This window comes from Montipora capricornis, chromosome 13, assembly GCF_036669925.1.
Source record: "Montipora capricornis isolate CH-2021 chromosome 13, ASM3666992v2, whole genome shotgun sequence".
In the NCBI taxonomy this organism is placed as follows: domain Eukaryota; kingdom Metazoa; phylum Cnidaria; class Anthozoa; order Scleractinia; family Acroporidae; genus Montipora; species Montipora capricornis.
Window position 1 is genome coordinate 22,847,380 of NC_090895.1, and position 17,500 is coordinate 22,864,879.

At 40.1% G+C, this 17,500-nt stretch overlaps 2 protein-coding genes across 3 annotated transcripts in view; both read right to left on the reverse strand.

Moving 5' to 3' along the window:
• The window catches only part of LOC138030127 (uncharacterized), a 6,521-nt gene extending 696 nt beyond the window's left edge, over positions 1–5,825 (reverse strand). Inside the window, exons 1-2 of the mRNA XM_068878011.1 lie at positions 5,673–5,825; positions 2,880–3,076 (exon numbers count right to left, since the gene is read on the reverse strand). Of these exons, the coding sequence (XP_068734112.1) occupies positions 2,880–3,076; positions 5,673–5,721 (246 nt within the window). The 5' untranslated portion in view covers positions 5,722–5,825. The remainder of the gene's footprint in view (positions 1–2,879; positions 3,077–5,672) is intronic.
• A 7,498-nt stretch (positions 5,826–13,323) lies between these two features.
• The window catches only part of LOC138030089 (NLR family CARD domain-containing protein 3-like), a 16,624-nt gene continuing 12,447 nt past the window's right edge, over positions 13,324–17,500 (reverse strand). For both annotated transcript variants that reach the window (XM_068877947.1, XM_068877948.1), the window contains one exon: positions 13,324–17,442. In XM_068877947.1, the coding sequence (XP_068734048.1) occupies positions 14,534–17,442 (2,909 nt within the window). In that variant the 3' untranslated portion in view covers positions 13,324–14,533. The remainder of the gene's footprint in view (positions 17,443–17,500) is intronic.

Consider the following 17,500-nt stretch of genomic DNA (forward strand, 5'->3'; position numbering starts at 1 on the left):
TCTCCCGATTCGCGGGGCCTTGGCGCGAGAAACAAAGGGTTCTGGAGACACTGGGGGTGCTTTTCATTAAGCCAAAATTTCCGGAAATTTCGGACTGAAGTCAAATGGAAAGGTCCGTTTCGGTTCGGTCCAACCGGAATACTTGGGGACACTTTTGGGGGTGGTCCTCTTTGACCGGTCCGGCCGACCGAACGTGCCGTTCCATTTACAAAAATTATCGTTTGCAGTCCCACTTCACTGTGATGTAGCCGAAATTTCGGTCGAAATGTAAATGGCACGCTTCGGTCCGGTTGGAAATTAAATTTAACAAAAATTGTCGTTCCATTTTTCCTTGGTTAGTTCCAATGGTCTCCGACCTGATGGTCCGGCATATTGGAAAACATCCAGGATTTTCCAGACCTAGATTACTGGACTTTGGTATTCATGTATGCAGCCGCTATGTTTCTATATACTGTGTCTGACTGTTAAACGATAATTCATGTGAAGAAAGTGATGCCAGTGACAAAGTAAGAAATTAAATAACGTTCTTCACCCTTCTGAAGCAGGGTTGGCAGAGTTTCTTCAGCAAACCATCGTCATCGTAAAAACTGAAGCACTTTGATTTGACGTTGTTGCAACAAAACGGTTTTAACGAACGAAATGATATATGAAATAAATCATACATTGAACTGCGGATATGAATTCAAGTGAGGCTATGATCCTTTTGAACGCAATTTTAGCAATTGCGTAGAGAAGCCTGAAAAATGTAGGACTTCAACGGGGTTTGAACCCGTGACCTCGCGATACCGCTGCAACGCTCTAACCAACTGAGCGATGAAGCCACTGATGTTGGGAACCATTGATTTGTGGGTTCATATGTTCCCGAGATCAATGTTACGGGGAGCGACTCTCGAGGGTTAACAAGAGCTGTCGTGAGCCGGTTTGAGGTGATAAGGACTACTTTACGGGCTTGATCTCGCGATAAATACACTCTTGATGTAGAATTATATGTACTTGATCTATTCCCTTGACATCAATTGCACTATAATCTTGTTTAAGCCGTAAACTGAAATTTAATCAAAATGTTACAAGGAACAAGCTACTGAAATAGTTAAAAGAAACAACTTGTCTATATTACAGGTTGATAGCGTCACTTAATAATGGGTTTACCATGGATGCTCAAGAGTTTCGTGAGGGACGTCAAGTTGAGGTAAATTCATCTAAGAGGGTTTTGTTGGAGACAGAAATGTCATTGCTTGCAAAGGGATTAAAATTCTGAGATTGACATGTATGCTCTCAAAAAGGACGTTCAAGAGTTTATTCGTCGTATTAGTCTTAAGGAGTATTTTTACTCTGTCGAGGATGTCGCAGGTGATTTTTCTGACGCTACTGTTTTTAAAAACAAGTCGTCTTGGTGCCCCGACAAGAACAGAGAGTCAGCTTTGGAGACGTATTTACAGGAGCTAGAGAAAAGGATTTTGGAAAGTGATTTTAATGCTAGGTCATACGAACCAGTGAACAGAAACCTTAGTCGAGAAGAACAACAGACGGATTAGAGAGAAAAGTCTTCTAGATGGGTATCACAACAAACCGCACACATGGCTTAGATATATTGACGATATCTTTATGATTTGGACGGAAGGCGAGGAGGATGCTCATGACACTATCAAGATTACTTGGGACTGGTCACAAAAGAGCGTTAATTACTTGGATGTTCCCATTATTACTGATAATGGCAACTTCAACACGGATCCCTACGTTAAGCCTGCTGATAAGCATCAGTATCTAAATTTCCGTTCATGCCACCCTCGAGGATGTAAGAGAAGCATCCTGTATGCCCAGGCTCTTAGGTTGCGACGGATATGTTCATCGGATGAACTGTTTGATCAACGAGCGACAGAGTTAACAGGTTTCTTGTGCAAACGAGGTTACAAAGGGGAATTTGTTAAGTAGCAAGTCCAGAGAGCGAAACGGCTATCAAGGGAAGAATTGTTGACTCCAGCTACAGAATCGACAAAGAGAAATAGTACTCGGACGCCATTTATTGTTAAGTACCATCCGGGACTGCCGAACATTGGCGGAATCCTCAGGGATCTACATCCCATGCTCCAATTGTCTGAAAATTGTGGAAAGGCGATTAGGGAGATTCCGGTGTTGGCTTTTAGGAAACCAAAGAGCCTGAAGGACTATCTGGTCCGGGCCAAAGTTCAAAAACAGATGATTAACGCTGAAGGTAACCGTAGTCGTGGGTCGTCGGTACGCCAGATATGCAGGGACGACAATTTTCTGAAATTTGGAAACAAATTTATAAGTAATGTTACTGGTCAAACGTAGGACATTCAATGTGATTTGGATTGTAACAGCAGTAATGTTGTGTATCTTATTTCATGTAAAAGTTGCGGTAAACAATACGTAAGGTCGACAACAACCAAATTTAGGCTTAGGCTTAATAACCACAAGAGTAGGATGAGAAGACACTCGCGTCTTGCACCGGAAGACAGAGACGTACATGATTTAATCTATAGGCATTTCCGCTCACAGGGACATTGCGGGCTGGATGATATGTCTATTCAGTTGATAGAAAAAGTGACTAATGCTAGTGATCTTTTGGGAAAGGAAGGCTAGTGGGCTTATAGACTTTAAACCATCCGACCAAAGGGTCTTAACTAGAATGACTTTTTCTATAACCAGAACCGCCAGAAGGGTAGGGTTTGATTAGCCATTTTTTGCAGCTTATTTTATCATGTACGAACACAGATGTTTTCGTTACCTCACTTTTGTATTATTAACTTGTTCCATACCACAAGTCCTGGGACAGAGTGATCAAAATGGAGGGCAATACTTCATTTAAGGTAAACTGACAATGAAGGATAATCCTTCATTTGAGGAAGAGAACATACCTTTACTGAGCAAGACATGGAATTCACATCTTTTTTAAGAAAACCAAATTCCATTTCGTAGGACACTTTTAAGCATGCGTCAGATTTTAATCCGGGAAATGGATCCGGGAGTGTGTCGCAGTCGGTAATATTAAGATCCGACGTGCACAGGTTAGTAGGTGGCTTTGGTACGCAATCGTAGCAGTGGATCGCTAGCACTGAAATAAAAATGCAAAATATTCACTTTTAGCAAAAGGTTTTTTGCAGTAAAAGTACGGAATTTTTTTTCTAGGCAATGTGCTCCCGAAGACCTGACTAGTATGGTCGCACCCGACCGAATAAAGCCGTAAGATCATCCGTTTGATTAGGTAAGACTCAAGGCTTTTTATAATTTTCTGCTATTACTAACAGGCAACCTGTTTACAAGACCAACATCATTTCTAACTAGGAGCACTTAATTTCACTACAATTCCTTATTCATTACATACGTCTACACACTTAGGCTACTTGACCCGATCAGTTTTAAAAAATAATTTACTGAGGCCAAGCTGATGCTCAAATAAGTTCAATTGTTTAGTGGACGAGATTTTGTTTGTAAGACGATTGATACTCAGTCTTGCCTCGAGCCGAGCAGCCGAGCAGTGTTTGTATTATTTTCGCAGCTCGCATTCCTTATTGAGCAAATTTAGGGGACGCTGCTTTAAACTCGCGGAACCGACTGATTTAAAATGATTGACAATGGCGTCATGATGACTCCGAAACGTCAGTTTTTTCATCCTCGTCGCTTGCCGTGAGAAATGCAGCCGAAACTCAAATGAATGATTTATCCGACAAAACAATTTTTCTCACTGGAACTTGATTTGTAACTCATTTGTTATTTTACTTCTGTAGCTCCGAAATTGACTTTTATTGTTAAATCTTCCACCTGTATGGTTGACTATCGAATATATTCAAAAGCAGATGTTGGTACATAAAGAAAGCAATGTTCGGACTGGCAATGTTTCCAAGAAAGAAAGGAATGATCAGTGAGCAGCATTAAATTCCAAGAGAGAAAGAAATGAATAGTGAGCAACATTTCCAAGAAAATATAACAGGACGACAACTCCCGGGAGTGGGGGGAGGGGGGCGAGCTCGATATATCTCTGGGTGGGGAGGTGCGGCGCGGCCCCTCATACTTTGACTCTGTTTAAGACAAATATCGTTGATTTTCCTACCCTGTTTAAGACAGAATTCCGATTTTGATACCCTGTTTAAGACATTCAACCCGAAACCATACCATACCATGTGTAAGACAATAATAGATATCGAAACTCTTTCTTATTTAATCCATTGGCAATCACAAAACTATTTACAGCTCGATCAACAGAATAACGAGGAGCTCGTTACGCTAAGTATACGAAGTTTACATTAAGCACTGAACGCCTTTTTTAGGGTCTAGTAAAGGACTATCATAACACTAGTAAAATAGCAAAAGCTTACACAAGTTACTCTTAAAAGAATTATCCAATGTCTTTTTTTACAAAAAAAGCAACATGAACAATTTAGTATACTAATTTCAGTTAATTTATAAAAGCGTTATGCATTGTTCCCGTTTCAAAACAACGTTAGTTTTGTAGAAAAAAATTCAGTCTTTTGAGTTTCTCCAGTTGCAAAAAGTATTGTTTTCGTTCTCTAGATACAGCGGTTACAAGTTGTGTGGCTTTCTTGTTGTGTAACCAATGGAAATTTAATGTGCCTGGTATCAATGCCAAAGTCAACGGAAGTCAATATTAATCAACAAGAGCTTGTAAATATTTTGCTGTTTATCGTCCAAGAAAAGATATCCTGTTTAAGGCAAAAATTGATAAATCGATGCCCTGATAAAGACAAAAAATGATAAATTCGATACCCTGTTTAAGACAAAAATCCCGAAAAACGTACCCTGACTGGTCGCACGTCCCCATTAAGCCATTATAAGGGAGTAACCCCCGGGACAACTCCGAAAAACATCTTGCTAAGTCAACTTAAAATATAAGTATAAGCAAGAAATACACAACAAACAGAGAAATAAACTTAGAATTTCTGTCCTTAATACAATGCAATAATCAAACGTAATAAAGATAGAGGCTTACTCAAAAACCTACCGGTTTATTTTGTTCCTAGCTAGGCTCAAACATTAATGAATTAAAATTGTAATTATGATTATTTTATCTGTTTATTTGTTTGTTCCCTACTTTAAATTGTACATTAACTATGAACTGCGCAAAATAAGATTTTAGTCTAATTCTATTTGAAGCGTCGAACTTATAAGCAGAGCCAGCTAGGAAGAAGCTTAAGGTGTGGAACATGCTAATAATTGTAACAAAAATACAGAACAAGAATGCGGGGAGAGTAGAACAAAAATTAATGTAAGCTGCCGAGCTTGAAATAAACCTAAAGCTAAAACAATACGAGTTCCAAGAAAGAAAGGAATTATTATATGAGCAACATTTCCGAGAAAAAAAAAAGAAATCTGAACTTTTCTAAGAAGGAAAAATACAGGAAATACCTTTAGCACCAGAAAACTAAAATGAACGATTTACCCAAAATGTTCAACTGAACCTTTTTCTTGGCTGGAACTGGACTTCAAGCTCATTTATTAACTTCTCTAGCTCCGAAATTGATTTTCATTTTAACATCTTTCTTTTGCTCCGGTTAATGTCGAATCAATTCATATGAGTCACTCTAAATTCACTTTCACTTTGTGTATATACCTCCAGTTCGTGTGCGCATTTTCTAAAAAATACGCAACGCCTTTATTCGATAGACAGATAAAGAAAACGATAAATCACTCACCGTTTGGCAAAATAGCCACTGCAAAGATACAAAGGTGCCAGATATTCATCACGTAAACGCTCAACGCGAAAGAACCTTCAACAACGTTAGATAAGACCGTCAAAATGCGTGAACCTTACATCATTATAACCGAGATAGATTGTGACGAGCACTCCTATTGGGTGTTCATTGTCACGTGGTAATCGCTAAATTCACGTGATCAATGCTAAAAAAAAAAAAAAGTTGTGAAGGTCGAAATTTCTCAGAGTTTCTTGGAACATGCGCTGGGGAATAATAACTAGAACTGCGAACAGTTCAACGGAAACGAAGTGTCATTCCTAGCGGTAGTCGACAGCACCAAGATATTGAAAATGGCCGCTGCCTGAAGAAAAGACAAGTCTGGAACAACATCAATCAGCTTCTAACAAAGAGTTCTCGAATTCCACGAAAGTGAATAGTCCGTGTCGCGAGTATAAATGTGGGATCGATCACTGCTGTCGTTTCAGTTAAGATAACACGAGCGGCTGCGTGAAAAATGGTTGATGCATTTGTGTACTGATTCCATATGTAATAATAAATAATCGTAAAGTAAGCAGTAAAGGAACTGGCGTGGAAAACCTCAAGAATCAATGGGGTCTGACAGTGATAAAGATTCCAGTCTCTTACGTTTGGCGACTCAATGTTATAAAATATTAATAAAGGCATTCCAAGTCTAAAAAGGTTGCTTTACAGTAGCACTCAGCAGAAATCTGGCCCTTAGCCCGAGTAAGCCCTAATGGTTTCTATATGAGCATCCTAGTCTTATGCTTCTCTTTTATTGATTATTTAGTACCTCTCGTAGTATATTTATTTTGCAATTTAAAGTAACAAAAGTGGCAAAAATAAACTGAGACTGAAACTGAAACTTAAAATGAACCGTTCTTAGTCAAATGACGTTCAAAATTGATAGCTCAGACTAATGCTGTAATATGAAGAAAAAATCCTATCCTTATACCGTCAATAAACTAGAGAAATTTATACGTGAACTCTGAAGTCTCCTGCCGGGCCATGTTGAAAGCTGCCATGCAAAATTCAAACTCCGTTAAAATGTAAAAAAGACTGGTCACGCGTGATTTAAATTGACCGTGATGGTTTGTCACACGATTGTATTACATGGGCGACAAAATTAGGAAACGAACACGGATGGTCATGTTCGTTGAAATTTCATTCACCGAAAAGCTCCAAGTATGCCTTCGATGAAGATTTCCGTTTGAGCAATTCTTGGTATTCTTAAAAGTTTTTGCGAAATGTTCGAAAACCTGGGCGGGTCGAGACTGATTCTCTTCCTGTGCTCGGTCATTACTTTATCATAAAGCAATTTCCGGTATGACGTCAATGAGCTTATCACAAGGTCATGCTATCTGTCTGACTAAGATCGCATCACGTGTAATGCTTTTATGATAAGCATCTTGTTCAACAAGATTTTTCTTTCTCCCCCACCCCCCCTCCCCCACCCCGTTGTTTTGTCACCCGGTCCAGACCAATCCCACCCGCGTCCTGAACTGAGCAAAATAAAATTTTAGTTTAATTCTATTTAAAGCGTCGAACTTACAAGGAGAGCCAGCTAGGAAGGTGTGGAACATGCTAATAATTGTAACGAAAATGCAGAACAAGAATGCGAGAACAGTATAACAAAAGTTAATGCAAGCTGCCAAGCTTGAAATAAGTCAAAAGCCAAAATAATACGAGTTCCAAGAGAGAAAGGAATTATTATATGAGCAACATTTCCGAGAAAAAAAAAATAAATCGTAAAGTATGCAGTAAAGGAACTGACGTGGAAAACCTCAAGAATCAAAGGGGTCTGACAGTGATAAAGATCTCAGTCTCTTACGTTTGATTGCTGAAACGTATGCCGTCAAATGGCGACTCAATTTTATGAAATAATTATAAAGGTGCTCCGAGTCTAAAATAAGTTGCTTTAGAGTACCACTCAGCAGAAATCTGGCCCGTAGCCCGAGTAAGCCCTACTGGTTTCTATATGGGCATCCTCGCCTTATGGTTCTCTTTTATTGATTATTTAATACCTCTTGTAGTATATTTATTTTGTAATTTAAAGTAACAAATGTGGCAAAAATAAACTGAGACTGAAACTGAAACTTAAAATGAACCGTTCTTAGTCAAATGACGTTCAAAATTGATAGCTCAGACTAATGCTGTAATATGAAGAAAAAATCCTATCCTTATACCATCAATAAAATAGAAAAATTTCTACGTGGACTCTGAAGTCTCGCTGCCGGGCCATGTTGAAAACTACCATGCAAAATTCAAACTCCGTTAAAATGTAAAAAAGACTGGGCACGCATGATCTAAATTGACCGTGATGGTTTGTCACAAGATTATGTTACATAGGTGACGCAATTAGGAATTCTCCTTGCAAGAACGCATACGGATAGTCATGTTCGTTCAAATTTCATTCACCCAAAAGCTCCAAGTATGCCTTCGATCAAGATTTCCTTTTTACCAATTCTTGGTATTCTTAAAAGTTTTTCGAAATGATCGAAAACCTGGGCGGGTCGAGACTGATTCTCTTCCTGTGCTCGGTCATTACGTTATCATAAAGCAATTTCCGGTATGACGTCAATGAGCTTATCACAAGGTCATCCTATCTTTCTAACTAAGACCACATTACGTGCAATGCTTATGATAAGCATCTTGTTCAACAAGGTTTTTCTCTCCCTCTCTCCCCCTCCCCCACCCCATCGTTTTGTCACCCGGTCCAGACCAATCCCACCCGCTTCCTGAACTGAGCAAAATAAAATTTTAGTCTAATTCTTTTTAAAGCGTCGAACTTATAAGGAGAGCCAGCTAGGAAGGTGTGGAACATGCTAATAATTGTAACAAAAATGCAGAACAAGAATACGGGGAGAGTATAACAGAAATTAATGCAAGCTGCCAAGCTTGAAATAAACCAAAAGCCAAAACAATACGAGTTCCAAGAGAGAAAGGAATTATTATATGAGCAACATTTCCGAGAAAAAAAAATAAATCGTAAAGTATGCAGTAAAGGAACTGACGTGGAAAACCTCAAGAATCAAAGGGGTCTGACAGTGATAAAGATCTCAGTCTCTTACGTTTGATTGCTGAAACGTATGCCGTCAAATGGCGACTCGATTTTATGAAATAATGATAAAGGTGCTCCGAGTCTAAAATAAGTTGCCTTACAGTACCACTCAGCAGAAATCTGGCCCGTAGCCCGAGTAAGCCCTGCTGGTTTCTATATGGGCATCCTCGCCTTATGGTTCTCTTTTATTGATTATTTAATACCTCTTGTAGTATATTTATTTTGTAATTTAAAGTAACAAATGTGGCAAAAATAAACTGAGACTGAAACTGAAACTTAAAATTAACCGTTTTTAGTCAAATTACGTTCAAAGTTGTTAGCTCAGACTAAATGCTGTAATATGAAGAAAAAATACTATCTTTATAGCGTCAATAAACTAGAGAAATTTCTATTTGAACTCTGAACGCTGCCGGGCCATGTTGAAAACTGTCATGCAAAATTCAAACTCCGTTAGAATTTAAGAGATAAGAAGAGACTGGTCACGCGTGATTTAAATTGACCGTGATGGTTTGTCACACGATTGTGTTACATGGGTGACACAATTAGCAATTCTCCGAGCAATAACCCACACGGATAGTCATGTTCGTTCAAATTTCATTCACCCAAAACTTCCAAAGTATGCCTTCGATCAAGATTTCCGTTTGACCAATTCTTCGTATTCTTAAAAGTTTTTGCGAAATGTTCGATAACCTGGGCGGGTCGAGACTGATTCTCTTCCTGGGCTCGGTCATTACTTTATCATAAAGCAATTTCAGGTATGACGTCAATGAGCTTATCACAAGGTCATCCTATCTTTCTAACTAAGACCACATTACGTGCAATGCTTATGATAAGCATCTTGTTCAACAAGGTTTTTTTTTTCTCTTCCCCCCTCCCCCACCCCGTTGTTTTGTCACCCGGTCCAGACCAATCCCACCCGCTTCCTGAACTGAGCAAAATAAAATTTTAGTCTAATTCTTTTTAAAGCGTCGAACTTATAAGGAGAGCCAGCTAGGAAGGTGTGGAACATGCTAATAATTGTAACGAAAATGCAGAACAAGAATGCGAGAACAGTATAACAAAAGTTAATGTAAGCTGCCAAGCTTGAAATAAACCTAAAGCTAAAACAATACGAGTTCCAAGAGAGAAAGGAATTATTATATGAGCAACATTTCCGAGAAAAAAAAAAGAGAAATCTAAAACTTTTCTAAGAAGAAAAAATCCTGGAAAAACCTTTAGCACCAGAGAACTAAAATGAATGATTTGCCCGAAATGTTCAACTGAACCTTTTTCTTGGCTGGAACTGGACTTCAAGCTCATTTATTAACTTCTCTAGCTCCGAAATTGATTTTCATTTTAACATCTTTCTTTTGCTCCGGTTAATGTCGAATCAATTCATATGAGTCACTCTAAATTCATTTTCACTTTGTGTATGATATACCTCCAGTTCGTGTACGCATTTTCCGAAAAATACATATACATATCTCTCCCTCAATGCCGTACCGGGAGGCAAGGTCGGTAGCAGAAAGCAGTGAAGGGCCAACTGCGTCCAAAAGCGATCGCACGGGCCGAAATCCCGGATGACTCGTTTGGTACGACGCTCCAGCGCCGGTGTCTGGAGGTACTGCGTTTTTCTCTCTTGTTCAAACATTCCGTCAGCGCATGCGCAAATGTTCTGGCTCTTCGATACTTAGACTACCAAAAAAGAATTAACATGCTGTTTTTTTTTTTTTTTTTTTTTTTTTTGCCAGCAATTGACATTTCAGTTGATCAGTCATAGGCGTAAACGTAACGTAAGAACCGTGCGTATCTGGTCTTGCCTCAGACAGAGGCGAGAGATGGTTTCAGATCACCTGTCCTCTAATCACTTAAGTCAAACTCTACATCTCTATGCAATAAGCGTATTGAAAATCTTCTTATGCATGATCTTCGCGGAAATTATATTCTGTCCAGTTATGGTCTTAGTTTTTTTTTTCTAACGTATCAGCTAAGTTGCGAAATGCGCTACCTTATTTTACCCGTACCACTGAGTTTACTGGTTTTAAAAGAGAATCGAGGATCGCATTTTCAAGTGTAAAGTGCTAAGTTTCTACTAACGCTCACATGGTTCATATTGGGTAGAAACTTAGCACTTTATATTACACTCTAATCAGTTAACTCTGTTCAAAATATAAGTGCTACACGGCCAACGTTTGCAAAAAACGTAATCCTTCCTTGAAACTGCAGAACAGTTATTCGTATCCAGCCTCCCTCGTCTTTTTAGGGAATACAGTGAAACCGCTCTTAAGTAGGGGTAATGGCTAGTGACCGCTTAAGGTAATTCCCTCGAAAATGTCGTACTATTCAGATTTCTGTCAAACTTGGAACAATTAATATTCATGCACAGGACATTAACAAATGCAGTAAAAAGATGGGGTCATCTTGCTTGTTTTCGCGCTGCGTGCTCTTAATTTTTTACCGAATTACGCCAGAAGCGTTCGAAACTTGATGAACCGAAACAATTGTAGTTATATAGCAAAAGCTACTGAATATTACTGAAAACTTGAGCTTACTTGTTTGTCCCGGCCAAAATCTTTCAGTAAAGTGATTTCAAATCCCTCGAACTTGCAAAAAAAGGTAGGCAAATTGGACTGCTACATCATCAACTCGCACTCGGTGCGTGGCTCCAAATGCAGCTTTCACGTCAGTTAGAGATAAATACTACAACTTCTACTATCCAACTTTTTTCACCAATATGTTTCACGTGTACCTATTACGAGTACATAAAGCCATTAAAAAGAGGGGATCACCGTGCTCGTTCAGGAGAAAATAGCCATTCCTTCACAGATTAAGCTTGGCGTCAGTGAAAATCCGCCATTTTATCAATGTGCGTATGGTAACTTAAGGAAGCTCGAGGAGACTTAAGGGGGCTTAGGGAGCGCGCGCGTAAGCCACACGCGCAATTCTAAAAGATGCTCGCGTCAGCTCATGGTCCAAAACATCCTCGGAGACCCAGGGGCAAAAGAAAATGGCGACAAAGAAAAGCATAGTAGGGCGCCTCCGCGATCTGCCCCTGGGTCTCCGAGGAGGGGTCCAAAATGGGTCACCAGAAATAAACAAATACCGCTAATTTCGCTCACCTTTCTTCCAATTCATATATATATGAAATACAAATAGCCATCTCCTTTTCACGAAAGCTAAGAAAATTCAACACAAACGGTTTTATGATCACTTAAATACGTTTGTGTTGGCTTGTAGCTCCACTCGCGCGGGCTGTCGCACGGACTCAAATGAGCTGTTGACGCATGCGTAAATGCTGATCTTGTAACCCCCTCATTCTTCCTGATTTTGTAACTTTACTTGTTTATATCTCTACTTCCGAACAACGTTCGATAAATTTTCTTAATAACAATGTTTATTAAAGAAAATATATTTAAGCAACAAAACTCGAGGCACCATCTGACACAGGTTTACAAACAAAACAAAAAAAATCCTGGACAGAAGGGTGGGGTCGGTGCCCGCTGGGCCCACCCCTAAATCCGCCCTTGCAGTACACTGGCGTTCTGATCCTAATTTTGTCCCGAAAGCCGATACGGACACGTCACGCACGAGTCACTTTGATCCTGTTTCGCCTAAAGAGGAAGGAGAACCCTACAAAGTCGAGACTGTTCCTAGTTTAGACCGTGGATATCCCCGTTACTATGGAAATCTAGAGCAGCTGTTGTACCAGCAGCAACAGATGATAGGAATTCAACAGAAAACCTTTTAGACAATGGCATCCACAATTAAGCGGGGTTTCTCTTTGCCAAAACATGATATCAGTAAATTGATGGCAACCGGCTAGATTATTGGAATTTTGTTCGCTCGTTTGATAATGGAATCGCTGGCAATGCATCTGACGATAGTGAAAGGTTGTGATATCTGTTACGGCCGGGATACACTAGGCGACAAGTCGCAGCGACATGTCTCTGCGAAAAGTTGCTCCATGTGTCCTACTTGCAAAACGAGTCGCTGCGACACGACGCCTGTTCGGTGCACACGCCTCGTATGAGGGGGAATGTGAACTAGTTTTCTAATTCAATGTCGCTGACGATATGACGCTCTCTCATTGGTTCATTTGTATTTTGTCGCAGCGACTTTAAAATTACCGGACGTGTACACACAGTGCGACAAAGCTGCTTTCGCTAATTTTGTCGCTGCGATAAGTTGCACGAATTCAAACTGGTTTGAATTCGTGCGACTGATCGCGGCGACAAAATTCTGCCGCAGCGACAATGATTTTCATAAAATTAACCGTGTCACGCAAGGCGAATTGTTGCGGCGACATGTCCCCACGACAGATCGCGGCGACAAAATTCTGCAGCAGCGACAATGATTTTCATAAAAATTAACCGTGTCACACGAGGCGAATTGTTGCGGCGACATGTCCCCGCGACGTGTCGCAGCGACTTATTGCCTAGTGTGTCACGGCCTTTACAGTATTGCGTTGAAGCTGCGAGAAATGTCATTAAAAGCTGTTCAGCCTTGAAACCCTATGACCAACGTGGCTCATAGGATTGTCATTTCGTTTTGGATTCTTTTAGATACTTCGATTAATAGCGCTGACAACTTAAGGAGTGTTGTAGAAAGAATTCCGTTTCATCTTTCAATTCTAGATAGATACATGGATAGTTCATTAAAAACTGCGTCGCAGCCAAAGGCTGAATTACGCAATTATTTACAAATACTTTACAAATACTATACAATACTTTAAACTTACAAATAAATCCTAAATATTAAGTCAAAACTAATTATTAAAATAATACTAAAAATTCTATATTATGTATTTGTGTTGAAACGTAAAATGTGAATATAAGTGGGATAAAACTACAGCCCTGACTATTTCGAGATCGCATATATAAAAGTATTACTTATTCTTATTCTGTACAAAGCTTCGGCATATTAAAATGGCACTGTCGTCTTAGATTATAGCGCGAGTTTTCAAAGACTGGTGGGAGGAGCACTTTCAGTTTATGATTTGGATCACTGAGAATGTTATCAAAATGCTTCACTTGCTACATAGTAAGTAATGATGCTCTAAAATGGGTGTTATCCCTACCTCTACTGCCAGGTTGCACTTTCCTGAGGTTATTATTGACATTGCCCTTTCCTTGAGTCGTGCCAGCTCGTTCTTTAAAGGCGCTAAGTCACGCAATTTTAGTCAATTTCAGCAATGATTGAATAGTCATAGAATTGACTAAAATATCAAGATAACTGTTCAAAACTATAGAAGAACTCTTACAAAACACAGGGAAGCCAAGAAGGGACATGGATGGACAAAACTGGAGAGGATTGAAATGGATTGAATTTGGGTAAATTTGAAAAACGTCGGCCCACCTTTTTTTTCAAATTTTTATCAGTCTATATCAAAATGTCATTTACAAAGGTGGAAAATCATTCTCAGTTGTTATGTGGCAGTGATTTTGCAAATGAAAGACTCTTACTCTGCTAATTTGACGTTTAGAGCTCATAATTAACAAAATTAAACAAAATTGCCTAAAATAGCGTGACCTAGCCCCTTTAAGTGCTGTGGGAGACCGCTGAAAAAGACAGGTGCTGCGTAATCTATAAAAGACCTCACGAACGATACATAAACAGTGTTAGATCTTGTTCCGGAACTCCCGCTCTTTTCAACTTGCCATTTAAATATTCATAAGTGTCGCCAAGGACACTCTAAATATGACACCTGTTTTACTTCAAGAGATTACTATGCCAGTCAGTGCTACGTCTTTCATGTATAACTACTTTCCTTGCACGAAAACGAAAGGCAAACACTAAAAAATCATCAGCTCCAGTTATACAAAATAGTGCGACGACTGGACTGAGACCTACGCATATTGTAGAGTGCACGTAAGAAACCATGAATTTTCTTTGCACCTGCCTCATGAATGCTGTTGTTCCTCACGTCTAAAAAGATTAACGTATTATTAGTTTGCAGAGTTTCCACAAACTCAGCCGCTCCCGAATCACCAATGAGATTGAACCGCAAATTCAAATGACTCAAGGTGGAATTTGTTCTCAGTGTTCTTGCGAGTGATACTGCGACAGAAGAGTCTATCTTTTTACAATACAAATCTAGGATCGTAAGAGAACTATTTGACTGAAGACTCTCTGCAAGTACAATTACAGCCGGAGTTCCTATGTAGGTGTTTGTCATGTTTAAATGTGTCAGCACAAAGTTCACTCGTAACCCTTGTGCAAAGGACGCTTGAGCTTCACTCTCCATGAGATGATTCCCTCTAAGATCTAAATTTACAAGCCCACGGTTAACCTGAACAGCGTGTCCGAGGGTGGCAACTCCGAAACCTTCGATTCTGTTTCCTCTCAAAGTTAGGTGTGTTAGGGTGCAGTTTGATTTAAGTGATTCGCCAATGGCTGCAGCTCCTGTGTTGCTGATCCTATGGTTCTGGAGATTCAAACGCGCAAGCACAGAATTTGAACGAAGAGTTTGCGCAAATGCTGCTGCTCCTGCGTCGCCAATCCTCTTTCTTCTAACCTCTACACCTCTGAGTAAAAAATATGTTTCCAAAAAGCGGTCTCCAGGAACATCCAAATGTCCTAAATCTAAATAGGTAAGGGTACGGTTGGACTCCAAAGCCTTCGCAAGGGCAACAGCGCCTGGGTCGCCAATCTCGTTATGGCTGAGATCTAAATACTTTAGTGCACAGCTAGACTGCAAGGCTCGTGCAAGATCCTCAGCTCCGGAGTTGTCAATATAATTTCCTTCTAAGTTCAAGTGAGTCAAAGTATCATTCGATTGAAGGGCTTTTGCAATTTCACTTGCTCCAGGACTGCAGATGGCACGACACCGCAAATTGAGGTGCGTTAGTGTGCAGTTTGAACAAAGAGCTCGAGCAAGTACTGCGGTTAGGCGAGCATGCGTGTTTCGTTGTTCCCAAAACATGGCGTTAAACGAAATAGACATTACATCTAAAATCTTCAGTGCACAGTTAGCCCGGAGAACACGTTCAACTGCTTCATCTAATGCCTCAGTACAGGTGTGATGCCAGGAAAACAGAGTCAATGTACAATTAGATTTTAAATACTCAAAGAGAGTCGGCATATTTCTGGGCATACCCGTGCCATCACTGAGAGTGACTAGTTTGTGTATTGGAAAGGACATTGCTAGAGTTTGGACCATTTTCTTCTGAGCATCAGTCAGTTCATTGTCACCGCCTTCAGATTCTGAAATGAGATTCAAAACTGATTCTAAAGTTGCAGCTCTCGTTCTCTCATCTTCAGTCAACCACCAGCGGAACCACTGTCTAATACCAGGAAAAACATTCAAAAAGTCGTCGCAGATGTCGAAGTCTTGGTCATTATCAGCATCAACCTCAAACTCGTCGTCGCTTTCTTGCTCATCCTCCTCTTCAATTGGCTGACTTCGGAAAGCATCACACAAACCTGAAATAACCAAAGCCGCATCATCTCCACTCTTGCTTACCACCATTGTCAACAGAAACTTCCATAGCTGCCAATACTTGTACACAGGATTAAGGTGTGCTAACTGAGCCACAGCTGAGTATTTATCACCCGAAAGAATCTCCTGGGCCAAGTGATATGCAGCAAAATATTCTTGGAAGGTCTTGTGTGTAAAGGAGAAACAAGAAATGGGTCTGAGTTTGCTGACACTAGCTTCCCGAGAAAGAAAGCAAAGCGGAAGGAAATCGACAGACTGACAATCCATCTCATCTTCGCTGAAATACACTCGGTCGACCTTCAGGGCTTCAAACGCCACCTTTCCCAAATGATTCAGGTTACCTGAAAATGTTTTAAGGGGATCCTTTGAGTCCATAGGAATACCTTGCCTTGCAAAATATCTTCTAATAGCGCATGACGCAAGTTGATCATACAGTTTGGTTTGATTTGAAGGAAATGCACCTTTTGTATCTTCACAAAGCAGACACAACAACGCTGTGTTCAGTGGATTTGAACTCAACTCCCTCAGCTCTTTTTCACGATCTAATTTTTTAATCAATTTGGCAGCAAGGCTCGGGTCCTCGTGATTACTGAAATACTTCGTAATGTAACTGTCGGCATCCTCCTTGGTGAAGCCAACAATCTCGAGAAGTGTGTCACAGTGGCGTCGGACTCTCATGCCTGCCTCATGACGAGCTGTTAAGATGACGTAAGTATTTGCAAATATTCTCCTTTGAATCAAGGGAAAGAGGCCTTTTAGGAGATTCTCGGGTAATTCGTCCAGTCCATCAAGAACCAATAAGATTTTGGATTGGTTGCAGCGAATAAAATGAAAGAAGTTTTCTTTTTCCTTCTTGTCGGCATCCAGTGGCAACAGCTGATCATCAATAGCTTCTTCAATATCAGCAGTCTTCATGTCACGGCACTTCAACAGAAGAAGCATCTTCACTGGAGGAAAAGAACCTTCCACTGATATGTTCTCCACAGACCAATCATATGCAAGCTTCTGACAATAAGTGGTTTTTCCCATTCCAGGTTGCCCTTCAATCAGCACAACCCTTGGATCCTCGCATTCTTCATGTGGCATGAATGCATCTGTCATTTGGACAACTTTATCTGTCAGCCTTGCTCGTTCTTTCTCTTTGCTGACTATCTTCAGTCTTGTAAAGATCTTGGACAATTTCAGCTGCAGATCATCTTCACACCATGGGAATGGACACAGTACAGCACCTTTATAATCTCGTCTGATGATATCTGCCAGTTGCTGAGGACAGACTGATAAGAAAACAAACAAACAAACAAATCAATCAATCTATATCAAAAGATATGACAG